The sequence below is a fragment of the Dreissena polymorpha genome, chromosome 4 (genome assembly GCF_020536995.1).
Source record: "Dreissena polymorpha isolate Duluth1 chromosome 4, UMN_Dpol_1.0, whole genome shotgun sequence".
NCBI lineage: Eukaryota > Metazoa > Mollusca > Bivalvia > Myida > Dreissenidae > Dreissena > Dreissena polymorpha.
In genome coordinates, this window is record NC_068358.1 from 100,610,530 (window position 1) to 100,625,757 (window position 15,228).

Here is a 15,228-nt window from a genome sequence, read left to right on the forward strand (position 1 = left end):
TCATGGGCCGTATTTAAGGCACTACTATATTGTTCAGTCAAAAACTCTATGACATCTCTTACAGAAACCGAAATTTGAGAGATCTGTTTTTATCACAATATTGAAACCATCGCGATATATAACATTGATATTCGCGTTTTGTTGATTGTCTCCAAGAGGACATGATAATTGTGGTAGCTTCTTGAGAAAATCTTCGTTTTCTGTAGCTATTCCGGACACTTTGCATGCCATTATAACGAGTTTTTTCTCCAGAGGATGATTCATATCTTGATGCGGAAGAGAGTGTTTTCGTCCTCTCGGTAAAATCAATGGTCTTCTTAACAACAGACTCATCAAGATTAGATACTAGGTCTGTGTTGGCCACAGCGGGGCTATCACAAGGGCTCTCGCACCATCGTGTTGGATCTTGCGAAGTCATCTCGGCATCATACTGAAAGGTTGAAATCAGCCCGATTCAATGTAAATGCATCAATGAACTGAGCACTAGGATCTGGTTTCCATGCACAAAACACCTCATTCTTTATATTACACCTAGATGCAAAAAGGTAACAGGTGAACCCATCTCTGCAAAAAGATAGAGTATCATCTAGCTCCCACTCAGTGCGATCATTGAAATTTCTCGAAAGAGAGTCAGCATCATTTTGTTTGTCTGGAATGTGAGCACAAGAAATCCAAATTTTATTCTTGATACATAGAGACCAAATGTCTTGACTAATTGATCACAAACCAAGGATTGAATACCACCCATATTTGTCACATAGCACAATGCTGTGATGCTGTCTGTCAAAACTTTGACATGTTTTCCTGCTAATCTATAAAGAAATGATTGAAATGAAAACAAAATAGCCAACAGTTCTTACTCATTTATGTGTTTGTTTGTTTTCCAATTTTGTCCAACGTCCACCAATGTTGTCATCTTGACAGACAGCAGCCCATCCAGATAAAATAGCATCAGTCTGGATACATATTTCTTGATTTCCTCTAACGATATGTATCCTTTTATTATAAACATTGTCTGAAATGTTCATTTGTGCATCATAATTGCCATGCATTTTTCTAAAAGCTTTCGTTTCAGCTCGTTCTAACTTTCTGTAATGAAGTTAACCATACTCAACGGCTGAAATAGTGGAAACAATCAAGCCTATAACATGAGCAACTTGTCTTATGGTCAACCTTTTTCCTCAGTTTATTGCATTCTTTTTGTAATCTATTTTTCTTTTCATCTAGCAACACTACTTACATGTTATCTGAATCTACGATGGTGCCAAGGTTTCACATTTTGTGCGTAGGTATGTCAACTGATTGTTCATGATTGAACATAAATCCCAAGCTCTGCAACAATGAACAGGCTTTGGTGAATGAAGCTAAAAGACTATCAGCAATGAATCCTGTTCATATTTCTGTTTCTGTTCTGAACTCTGCATAAACTGGTTTGAAATTTCATGGGAAGGCAAGACAACCCATTTGGAGACCATGTATACTGATAAATTTTGTCAATCTAGACAAACCTAAGATATTTTCTATGTTCCTTGTCAACTGGCACAGAATAATGCATGACGAAGATGAATACTGCACATATACATCCCTTTTGTGATGTAGTCAAAGCAATTTCGAACGTATCCATGTTAAAATGCCTGTAAGGGATATGCATATTTAGACTTTTCAAGTTCAATATCAATCTAAATTCTCCATTTTTTTCACACAGGAAGATAGGTGAAATGAATTGATTTTCGTCAAACTCTACATGATCTGTAACATTTTGAGCTAGCATTTCAGTTACAATGCTTTCAATGTTTTCATTTTCTTTAGTATTGAAAGCTTGTGTAGTTATTTTTGATTGTTTAGGAGGTAAATCCTGTACAAAATCAATTTTTAGATCTTCTACCATTTGTAATTGTGTTTGGTCATATGTCAACTATTCCCATTCAGTTAAACATGATTTTATTTGACCAGCATAAAACAAACGTACCTGACTATTTACTGTCTCGAGGGGTTCCTCATCACTCCCCTCCTCTGGCTCTGATATTTTTTGTGTCAACTGCAGGTGCGCCTTGGAAATATACACGATCACACATAGCACCTCGTGAGCGCACCCTGAGCCGGCCGCGAAATCTTGCACGGTCGCCACGGAAGCTGTTCCCTCGGAACGAGCCATACTGCATTTTGTTCCCAATTTTAGCCGCATCTTCAATGTCTTAAGAGACGTCGCCTCCGAACAACTGGTCTGTAAATGGAATTGTTACACAGATGGGCACACTCTAGACGCAGTTCATGTTTTAGTAAATACTTTATAGTTAGAATAATTTGCCTGTTTGCATGTCCGAACAACGCTAAAGAGTCATTCAATTTGTCGATGATAAAGGAAATGTCCTCTCTTTTTTCATGTAGAGCTTTTTCCATTGACTACCTTTGCCAACACTGTAGCCGATTTCAACACTGTCGTTTCAATGTTTTGTAACTTTTTGTCATTAATTCAAGTACTTGGTGACAACAAGTCCCAAACCAGTTGATTGCAACGAACTGCCTTGAGCCCTTAACAATTTTCTGGCGTCGACAGTGCTGGATCTTTCAAAATTGTATTATATTGTTCTGCATCAATGCCTTTTCTGAAAAAGTATGTAACAGTGGTCGCTAAATTTTCATTAATTGCTATGTCAGTTATCTCATGCCCTTTGAAACGCTTAGCAAGGGACGAAAACCTACTGTCGTCGACAGTATTGTTGTTCTGATCGTCAGAAGGCCTTTTAATACACAGAGGCTCTTTAGTATTGTTATACTCTTCGTCATATTGTTCGCACTGCTCATAGTCGTAGTGTTCGATTGCATCGAGACGTTTGACAAGTCCATTCACTTTGTCATCATTTTTCTTCATTTGCACTTGAATGTTTTTCAGAAATGTTAAAATTTGATTAGATTCTGAATTGTCCGTTTTTGTATTTTTTGTTGACAACCTCGTCGTCTTCTGTACGTCCGACGTTTTAGATTTGTCGGATGATTTCTCCGATTTCAACGATGTCTCCTTACCAGTGTCCGCCATTTTCAACATGGCTTAGAAAAAATCGCACCACCTGTGATTTGAAAAAAAGCGAACAACGAGTCACAAACCAAATTTCCGCCACTAATTATCCGTAAAACGTATGACAACAGTAAAATAATAATAAAGACACTGATTTTTTTATACGTACTACGTACGTCGAAAAACACGAAAAAGTTCGCTTCGAAAAGACCACGTCTTTTCAGAAGGAAATTCGGAAAAACACTGATGCGCATGCGCAAGCACAAATCCCATTTAACGAAATCGAAATTCGTTTCGAGATATAATTCAAAATAGGCATTCATGGTTGTGGGTTCTTTTATTTAGTTCAACACGTCGGTATATTTAGAACTTAAGACGTGCAAATTATATTCAGAAAATAAACATGTGAATGTTTCGTTGCCACATACTAACGGATATGGAACTTGCACGGATACATGAACGCGAGTCATGATTGCAACTTATTACATGTTTAATGTATTTTACGCTGACAACTATTTTCAGATTAATATCCCTCATTGCACTTTACTTAAAATCTGGATTTAATAACTGGTGCGACAGTCATGGTGAACAGAAGAATAAAAACGTGTATCTTATGCTAAAAGGAATTTGTCACAAAACACGTCCTTTCTCAGCATTTTAAACGTTTCGTGACACTCAGATGAAAACGGTTGACTTTGTGAACAGAAGTTATAGAAGAGGAGTATTTTTTTAAAATTCAAGATCCATAACTCTAAACTTCTTTGTAAAACTTGGTTGATTATTAAACTTGACCTGCATTTCATTATTTAATTACGAAACATTTTCTGAGTTTGGCGACAAACAGATGAAAATTGGTTGAATGTGAGAGATAAAATCATCGAAGAGCAATATTTTGAGATATCAAGGGCCATAATAAGCACCTGCTCGGTGAGTTTGGGCGTGTTTTGTTTAACAATCATATGAACAATGGTTGAGGAAGTGCGCTGAAACATAAAATTGCGGACGGACTGACACATATACAACTAAAGTTTTCTCTTCACGGGCATAACAAATAAAGACACGACTAAGCCGTGAAATATCAAATCAAGACAGCGTTGCTTTATACAGTTTAGGATTAGAAAAATACATACCTGTGTATGATTTGTGTAATATTTAAGTATGCTTCTGCAGAAAAACATAAACACATAGTTACATTCTGTGATATATGGTCGTTTAACTTCAGTTGAATCAGAAAACGATCATTCTCATCATAAAAATGAGATTCATTACTTATGGCACGTGAGCGATGGCCATACAAAACGCATATGACAAACGCAAATGACAAAGTTGTCGAAAACAAACAATGTATTGATTAATGAAAACTATTGTTTGCACTGTAATACCATATAATTTACCATGAATAATATGAGTGAATACATTAACATGTGCAAGACGTTTTGACTTCAAAAAGTCAAACATGTAACTCAAGAATGGTGATGTCCAAATTACATGTGCTAGATAAAAGGATCTGACTTAGCAAACCAATTTCAGATAATTGTTGTAAAGACAGAACTGAAAACAACTATCTAGTTACCGGTATGTGGAGCCCATCGTCAAACAATATTTTAAATATTTGTAAGCATCACTATTCATACGTTTCACCTGTGATCTAGACCTTTGTTCAAGGGATGCTGGACTGGGATATAACATGCCTTGTCGACATTTATTAAATGTTTGGTAAATTATGTAAGTAAGAGAGCCAAAGATCCTGGTGCACTAACCTGAGACCCAAGGAAAATGTATTGAGCTAATCTGTTTGGACCATTTGTTCTGCTCAAGTTTGAGCAAATGACAAACAAGAATGCTTTTGGTCGACCATTTTGAAATAATGAAATAAAAGCCTGGTACACATTGAAGCATGCCATACAAGGAAAACTGAATCACCTCATGGCATCCAAGTATTTTATCGAAAATAGTTTTACTCTCCCGTAAAATATATGATTAAATAAGAAAAAACTTTTAAAAAAGCTCTGAGCAAATTAAACGATAATTATTAAAATTGGGTATTTTTGCTAAATCACAATGATTTAATGAAGTAACCCAAGAAAAACTGTACCACTCTCTGGCTAACTGTTTATAAATCGTCCTCCTCCTCCTCCTCCTCCTCCTCCTCACCATCATCATCATCATCATCATCATCATCATCATCATCATCATCATCATCATCATCATCATCATCATCATCATCATCATCATCATCATTATCATCATCATCATCACCACCACCAGCACCACCATCAACATCATCATCATCATCACTACAGCAACAACAACAACCACAACCATTAAAATAATAAGCATCCTCATCATTATTTCCCATTTTTCGATGAACCCACTCCGACTGCAAATTAATATGTTCATCCCTTGCGAATCATTTTTACGTTGCTTTTCATTCGTCGATAGCGAAATAGCCCAAACGTTCGATGCGAACGTCAATGCTATGGCGTTCAGTGAAAATGAAACCGAAACTGAAATTGGATATATCATGTGTTTACACCTTTAAGTCCCTTGGGGCTTTTCGATTGTCAAAATTGCAGATAATGTATTTTTGTTTTAATTATTAAATCTAAATAGCACTGCTTGCAATTCGGCGGTGTAAGAACTGTTCGGAAAATAACGTCGAATTTATATATAAAAAAACGATGGCTTTTATATAAATATTCAAGTTCTGTAAGTTTAAATTAGCCACCTTAATTCAGTGTAACCGAATCTCCAATGACTGCAATCGCTGTGTCGACAAATATGTTCACAGGCATAAAAGATAATGATAAGCGAATGACTCGTATTAAGACCCTGAATAGACACACCGAAATCGTGAGATCATGTTTCAGCTACAATAGATTTCTGGAGACCATTTTGTCGTGTGTGCTAATCAATGTTTACGTTTTTGGAGTAAGATCCTGTTTTCATACAGGATTCGTGTTGATGTTTTACATATGAGGGATGTATAACATATATTGAAAAAAGTACTGGTAAGTAGAATATTTAATAAGTAGTTAAATATTATAAGTGATATCCGAGTAGTGTCGTAGTTACACGTGTTTTATATATGATTATAAATGGATGGAAATAAATAGGTTTAAACGCATAATTTCGATATGTGTGATGGAATCGAATGAAAACAAAACGAGCCGTGACGTTATAGAATCAGAACATAATGTCTTTAAGCATATGAAACAGAATCTGTGATCTTATAGCATGTATAACGTATGCTAGGTATATGCTAAGGCGTTCAGTGAAAATGAAATCGAAACTGAAATCAGATATATCATATTTTTACAAGTTCGTTGGGGCTTTTCTATTGTTAAGATAACAGGTAATGTATTTGTGTTTTAATTATAAAAACTAAAGAGCACTTGTCTGCAACTCGTCGGTGTATGAACTGTTCGGAAAATAACGACGAATTTATAAAAAAAACAACGACGGCTTTTATATAAATATTTAAGTTCTGTAAGTTTAAACTAGCCACCATGAATTCAGTGTAACCGAATCGCGAATGACTGCAATTGCTATATCGACAAATATGTTCACAGGCGTAAAAAATAATAATAGGCCAAGGACTAATGATACGACCCTGAATAGACACACCGAAATCGTGAGATCATGTTTCAGCTACAATATATTTCTGGAGACCATTTTGTCGTGTGTGCTAGTCAATGTTTACGTTTTTGGAGTAAGATCCTGTTTTCATACAGGGTTCGTGTTGATGTTTTACATATGAGGGATGTATAACATTTATCGAAAAAAGTACTGGTAAGTAGAATATTTAATAAGTAGTTAAATATTATAAGTGATATCCGAGTAGTGTCGTAGTTACACGTGTTTTATATATGATTATAAATGGATGGAAATAAATAAGTTTAAACGCATAATTCCGATATGTGTAATGTAATCGAATGAAAACAAAACGTACAATGACGTTATAGGAACATAATGTCTTAAAGAATATGAAACAGAATGTGTTGTCTTATTACTTGTATAACGAATGCTAGATATATGCCAACATCCGCTGAGAAAATGAACACGAGGCTAAATGTTTAAAACAAATATTATAATGTATGAACAATGATTAGTCTAACAACATGCAAATTTACTCCTGTATTTAAAACTTATAGAAAATATGAATGTAATACAGGCGTGGATTTCGACATCACAAATAAAAATATGCTATGGCAACACAGCCCTGTATAAACGTTTACACGCGGCTGATCTGGGACGACACTTTACGCACATGACGAAAACCCAGTTTTTCCAGATCAAGGCTTAAGTGGTGCCAGTATTGATGAAAAGCCTCTTATTAGAGCACCCATACCTACTTACAGTGTTACACCGATTTAATATAAAAAGGCTCGAACCCACAGTTACAATGCAGTAAACAAACTTTAAAATTCTATATCCGAAACCTGCGAAGTGCTAGGTTGAACAAGGACTGGCATGTTATACGTGTTTGTTATTAAATTTACAAGAAATTATTTCTTGTAGTTAACAGAGGTATGGTTATTTACCAAAATGGAAGTCAATTGCGCGTATATTTATATTTCAGGTTGTTCGATTGGAAGTCCGTGTAATAAAGACAGACCGTGCAAATCTGAAGGGTCGCACTAATAGTCATCATGAATTACAAATTACGTCGCACCAAGACCGTTGTGGCAATCGTTGCCATATGTATGGGGTGCATTGTTGTCTCCCTGAATCGACATCACATTCTAGATTTAATTACAACAGAGGCGCTGGATGGGAGCAATGATACCCGGCCTTATGAGTGTTCTAACTGTTTTCCTCTAGACTTTAGATTAATGATAACACCTGATCGACTTTGTGACGGCGGTAGAGTCGACATGCTTATAGTTATTTTGTCATACGTCACTAATAGGTTTGCCCGAGATGCAATCCGGTCCACATGGGGGTCACTCTGCGTTTCACGAGATTCCAACATTCGTCTCGCTTTTGTTATCGGTAACAATCAAGACCAGGAAGATAACGCATTGTTGCTGAAAGAGAGTAGCGAATTCCATGACATTCTCCAAGCAGACTTCCGGGACACCTATAACAATCTTACATACAAAACAATGACAGGATTGAAATGGGGTCACGAACGTTGCTCAAATGCAAAATACATTATGAAAACAGATGACGATATGTTTGTTAACACAGAAATATTACCTATTTTGTTGAAAGCTGCTCCGCGTATTCATTTCATGGGAGGCTATTGTTGGGGGCGCAAGGCTCCACTTAGACAGACTTCCTCGAAGTGGTACGTGTCTGTCAGGCAATATGGGAAACCCTTCTACCCACCTGTGTGCAGCGGCACTGGATACATGTTGTCCAGTGATGTCGTTGGGCAAATTGTAAATGTTTCCAGGAATATACCATTCTTTTACTTAGAAGATGTATATATCGCATTTTGTGTTAACAAAGTTGGCGTTTCGCCAGTTAGTCTAACGGGCTTCTCATACAAGTTTGTACCATTTGTGCCTTGTGTGTACCGTAATTCTGTTATAACATCCCATCATTTGACACCGGGGGTACTTAAATATTTTTGGACAAAATCTAGGACTTGTGACCTGTCGATGTTGAAGCCCGAACAGCTGTTCAAAAGCCGACGTGTTTAACGGCTTCACAAATTTATTTTTAAGACAACGTAGAATTTGCATTTTATCCTAAGGTTTTGAAAAGGTTTGCATTTAATATTGGAGGTGTAACATACGGAAGAATATCGGTTTTGTGTTAATTTGGAATAAAGATCACTGCAGTGAGTGCGAATGATTGCATGTGTATACTTCATTCTCTTAAACAAAACGTTTAGGCAAAAACATGAAACTCTTCTGTGCAATTATAGATTATGAAAAATAATTTTACATGGTCACATGGCGGGTGAAATTCCGGTGAAATTTGTAAGATGCTAAATATGCTCAAATCAGCCTGTCAAAATGACACATCCTGTGTTAAAGATACTGATGACGATTCAATCTCACAATTCTTTGATATTTCATTAGGGGTACATCAAGGCGCGTCTCTTTCTCCTCTCCAATTTATTTTGTTTATTAATGCTATTAATGATTTAAATTTTGAGAAGCTATCATGTCATGATATGAATAGACTCACATTGCCTATGTTATGTTTTTGCTGATGATAAAGCGCTTGTAACAACAGATCTTTCTAGCTCAATGTATGAACGATACTAGATTAAAACGAAATAAGAACCTTATTAGATAGATATGTAACAGCCGTTTTGCAATAAAGCCGTTTTGCAATACATTTATTGCGAAACGGGCTGGTGTGTCTTATTGCAATTTAAGTTTGATATGACAACCCGTTTTGTAATAAGCCGTTTTTGCAGTAAAATATTCGAACATGTTTTGCAATGATTGTACAGTCAAGTTACCATTACCGGATCAGTAGCATAATTAAGTTGTTCGAGTGAAAAGCAATAAATGTTTTGAGACTTCTTTTACACCAGTTTGATTTAATATTACTTTAGCTTACTGATTCAGCACATAGTCTTATTTTTAAACGCAGGCAAAATGTATTTGTGATACCCTTTTTTTCGCCGCAGAATTCATGCATTAACGGAACAGTTGTAGCCATAACGGATCACGTGACTGAAGCCACTCCCTGGGGGCATCTAACACGCTATTTGAAATGTCGAAACACGAAATGTGTTGTTTACAATAACTAAGTTACATGGCCAGTTATAAATTAAATTCATTTTTTTGTTATTATGAAATCGTTTATTATATGTGATATTGTATCCACACTTTACGCATGGTGTTCTTGTGTTAATTATCTGTTGAAAATCCTAAAAAGGTCGAAAAGAAATGGGCATCTTATAAGCCATGTAAATTGTTTGAATCATATCTAATCATCAATTTTGTACATGGAACATAAATAAAACATTAAGATTGAGATCCTTTATAGTTATAATCAACAATATTTGCATATAATATAATATATTATCAATACGCATATTATCACGCTTGATCCATTATTGCCCTAATTCTTCATTTCATATAAGGTGTTGCAAAATGATAATCTTAAACACGAATCAAAACTGAAATGGACTTTTGCAGACAGAAAGACTACTAAAGGGCCTTTAAATTAATCAGTAAACTTCTTACTTTCCAACAGAGTTATAGCATGTGGCTGCAAAAAAGGTTTAACCTCGATTTGGAAACGAGACGGAGGTCAACAAAGTCATATATACATGTCAGCAAACATGCCGAAACGTTTGACAAAGACTAAGCTCCGATTACAACTCAATCAATGCGTTTTTAAGAACAGGCCTTAAAAATGCTGTGTGCTCAATTTCATCTAAAATGTCAACTATTTATCACCATACGCAGTCTTGAACATCAAAGTGATCCGCTATGGGTAATGATCCGGTTATGGTAACTTGACTGTATTGCAAAACGGGTTGGAGTGTTTTATTGCAATGTGATTTAAAAAAAAGTAAAACCCGTTTTGGAAAAAAATCATCACACGTGTATTTATTCATTCAAATAGCTTGCATGCGTTAAAAGGCAGTAACACATGTTGTGTTTAAATGATGTTGTTTTTAAAGTATACGGGACTGTGAGTTTTGACTTTAAATGAAAGACATGGGGGCTGACGAATTTCGAGATTTAATACGATAAAACAACACAATGGGTATAGAAAGTGATTTAATTATAAAGATAAATTGAATTATGAAGGATGAAATTACGGTCCAAACAAGCTATTCTACGGCAAATAGAGTAGTAGTAGTAATAGTAGTAGTAGTAGAAGTAGTAGTAGTAGTAGAAGTAGTAGAAGTTGTAGTAGTAGTAATAGTAGTAGTAGTAGTAGTAGAAGTAGTAGAAGTTGTAGAAGTAGTAGAAGTAGTAATAGTAGAAGTAGTAGTAGTAGTAGTAGTAGTAGTAGTAGTAGTAGTAGTAGTAGTAGTAGTAGTAGTAGTAGTAGTAGTAGTAGTAGTAGAAGTAGTAGTAGTAGTAATAGTAGTATCGTTGTAATGGGCGCCGGTCAGTAGTTTGCTGTGGTCTAAGAAACTTAAATAGATCTAATTAAAGAGGATTTAAACAACTGAATAAATATGCTTACAAGTCCATTTAAAGTAAACGGAAAACAATTGATACATACCTTGCCTCTTTTATTTCTTGATTTTTCTCCTGTAAAACAAAATATTATACATGTACCCTTTTTAGACTTAAGGTACGATTTACTAAATGTACCTTGATTTGGCATGATAATAATAGTGACCAAGTTTTATGACAATTTGCTATTAAAAGTCGCTTCGATTTGTAATAAGTTTTTTTTTCAAGATTTTCTTCACACGTCATCCAGATTCAAACTTGGCCAATATTGTGTCAAGATAAATACTCAGACAAAGTTTCTTTCTTTTCAAAATGTGGTCTCTAGAGTGGTCACGAGCTAAAACTTGGCATTATCGTTCTTTTATTTTTATTTAAATTTGACTAGGTGACCTTACTCCAACAAGATCAAGATTTTAACTTGGCATACACCATGTCTATAAACAGTATAACCACGTTTCAACAAGACTTAATCATAATGTAGCTTTTAGAAATGGAATAAGTAAGTTATCAAAATATAAGATCATTCTTCGTTTGTTTATACAACCTCTTGAATAAGATTGAAATAACGCGTATGTGCTTAATTGAGAGTCCGATAAACTTCGTCAACCCCTGTACGTCAATTAACTTAACTTGCAGAAGACAACAAAACTGCAATAAAATATCGGCAGTGAGGAGTCACGGGCCTATATTTTATTTTCTGCAAATTCGTTGAGAATATTTACTTAAGTAAACACGTTTGAATAGATGTCTGATGATTATGCATTAAGTCATTTGAAATAAATGAAGGTATTCAACGGAAATATATATATTATGTCTCTGCAAAGTACACAATAAGGAGAAAATAAGTTATTATCCATTTGTCATCGATATCAGCACGTTTCTTAGGAGGTTACCCATAGAAATTAAGTGTTCTTGCAATCGATTGTGTTTATTTGTATTTTAATTTTTAAGTGACTATTGTATGTTATATAATTTTACGATTACGAACTTATTTTTGTGACCGAAATAATGTGTATATGTAAGTATGAACACGATGTACTGTTGTTTAAATTTGAATATAATGTCTGCCCATCTGTCCGTCTGCCTTAATAAACATTTTACTACTTTTTTGGTCAAAATGAGTAAATACGATCTTATTATTTTTTCAAATTAAAACTTTGATTCATAAAAACTAGAAGAAAAATACTGAAGAAGTTAAACCGGAACATAAATGAAAGTAGAGTTTTATTTTATAGCATATAATTGTATGTTGTACAGAAGTTAACACTTTCATGTACTCAAAACATGGGAAACCCCCATTACTCAGTGCAGTTTCCTTCATACGGCAAATAGACAAAACAGTTTCTCTTATATACTATCATGTGTTTTTTTACTATTTATAAAAAAAATATAAAAAGGACGAAATCAGTGTTTACAGTTTAAGCTTTTGTAGCTGTAGAATTTTACTGACTTCTGACGTTTTTCATCAAAAGAAAAAAAAATATATTCCAGTATATATTAAATTACCGTAATTACTTTAAGTTTTCGGACACCCCCTTTTTGAGCCAAAATAATTAATTTTCGTGACTTTATTTTCGGACAAACGGGTGTTCGTCCATATTTAATTACTCCAATTTTTCGGACAGTATATTTTACAGCGCTATTTTACTAGATTTCTGCCTGTTTTCGCTTATCTGGGACCCTTCGATCATGGGGTTTTACAACTGGATTAAGGTCATAATACCTGGCATAGAATGTCCTGAGGGGAATGGACCATTTCAATTGCACTATTAGGTAGATTATCGCGTAAACCGGTAATAAACCATGGTTTTACCCAACAGCATTTGAAATGAGATCGTATTCAGGAAGCAGTATGATTGTTTTTATAACGTTTTATACACCATTTCAGATAAAAGATTTAAAATAAGTGAAGTTGTATTTCATTTAAAGCAGAGAAAGGAGAGTACAGCAAAATACAATGATTGCATATTTTTAATTGGTTTTATTTCAATAAAATACTTGACAAACAAACATAACATATATGTCTCTAAATTTTCGGACACTCGTATTTTTTAATATTGTTCGTATCTAAATTTTCGGACACGAAAGCTTAGAGTAATTACGGTAGAAATGTTGCTAGTCCTTTACAGTCCGTTAGTGAACTTTTGTGTTTAATAACGTTGTTATCTATTTAAGAATGTTGAAGTACATACTTTGTTTAACTTTGGTAAAAGTTCGGCGTGACAACGACAAATATACCAGACAAAAGAGTGACAAATGTCATAACAATTATTGTCGAACCGACGCTTTATTTATCGTTCTTGAGGGTATATTTTTTGTTTAATATATACTGGCGACGTTAAATCTTCTGAAACCCATCAACACGCCAGAACAATATGGTAGAAATCAGTCAGCAAAGAAAACTAAAAATAACATACCGCTCATGTAGTATGCGCAGATTTTGAGAAATTTACATTTTAATAAAGTCGAGTTAGATGTGCCTTTCAGTATGCTTAACATGCTGATTGTCTTTAAATTACAATAATCAAATGAACCACATTAAAAAATATGCATATGTATTAAAAACGTGTTTTGAAAGTTGAATCATATAAACCGTTTTTTCGGCTGTTTTCAGCTCCGTTAGATCAGGCGCAGTAAGGTTCAGATGAGTTTCAGAGAATGTAGGTAAAAATGCCAGAGGTAAAAATGCCGTAGGTAAAAATGCCAGAGGTAAAAATGCCAGAGGTAAAAAATGCCAGATGTAAAGTGGTAAAAATGCCAGAGGTAAAAATGCCATAGGTAAAAATGCCAGATGTTATATAGTAAAATAGAGTTTTGAGCAATATTCTTAAGGATATTGAGTATTGTAGGGGTTAAGTGAATGTTTAAAATCCGCAATTGATTAAGAAAAAAAGTGCAGATAAATATTATGTACAAAATTTCAGTTGTGGGGGGAGGGGAATTTACTCTGTAATAAATCTATATATTATCAGCTCTAAGTTAAAATGCTTTAATTAGCTATACGTATCAATACATGCCTCATTTAATAATTAATGTAAACATAATCACCATCAAAACTCTGCTTGTTTTCACATTGCTTTAATAATTTATTGTCCTCAAAAATCAAAAGATTCCATTACATCAATAAAAAAAGCTTTTAAAAGGAATTTAACAAGTGTTATTTAATGACCGATTCATCAAAGAAACAAAAAATCCCAACCAATAAACAGAACGAATAAAGCACAATAACAAAATGATAGTCTAAATTTATTAGTGAGACAAGTAGAATAAAAATAACATGTTCAATAAGAAATGTTTCCGTACAATACTCAATATCCTTAAAAAATATTGCTCAAAACTCTATTTTACTTTTTTAACATCTGGCATTTTTACTTATGGCATTTTTATCACTTTACATCTGGCATTTTTACCTCTGGCATTTTTACCTCTGGTATTTTTACCTATGGCATTTTTACCTCTGGCATTTTTACCGCACACCAGTTTGAATTCAAACTCAGATGCTCCTCTGTACATTGTCTTTCTTCCCCAGTAGTATTCGGGCGTTCTTCAAGAGCCTTTGACGCCATGTTGCTATATAAGACAATTTATATGGACGTGAAGATTTATTTTAATATGTTGGAACAATATATATCCATGGATGCGCTGTTAACAATCTCAACATATATATTTTTATTCATTGTATTACCATCAAAACATGTGCCTCAGTAATTCGTACATGGCATTGCCATAAACAAAACGATACTATGGCGTAAGCTCATCCTTTCAGCATTCTTTTGTCATATTCGTTTTATCATTATGCACAATGAAAAAGCGTTATTTGTTCCAAAATTGTTTAAATAACTCCGAAAGTGAGTGATAATTTAGTATATTATTATTGGCAAGCTAAAAAAAGTCGTGAACAAAAAAATATGAAAATGTGACTTCACTAAACCGACTTGTTGCAAGTCTAGTAAGATAGATTCTCATAAATATATTATATAAGTAAAATAAAATATATAAATAAATATCATAGACTGTCGATAGGGATAATAAATATTGCACCCCGAAGAGATTGATGTCTTTCTCTGCAGAAGGCCTGGTTGAGAATACTTTTTTGAGTGGGCA

At 34.4% G+C, this 15,228-nt stretch overlaps 1 protein-coding gene across 1 annotated transcript; it reads left to right on the forward strand.

Moving 5' to 3' along the window:
* The first annotated feature begins 7,607 nt into the window (after positions 1-7,607).
* LOC127878660 (beta-1,3-galactosyltransferase 5-like) lies at positions 7,608-8,667 on the forward strand. The gene has a single exon (XM_052425188.1). It carries the CDS (start codon positions 7,669-7,671, stop codon positions 8,665-8,667), a length of 999 nt encoding a protein of 332 aa, XP_052281148.1. The 5' UTR covers positions 7,608-7,668.
* The last annotated feature ends 6,561 nt before the right edge of the window (positions 8,668-15,228 follow it).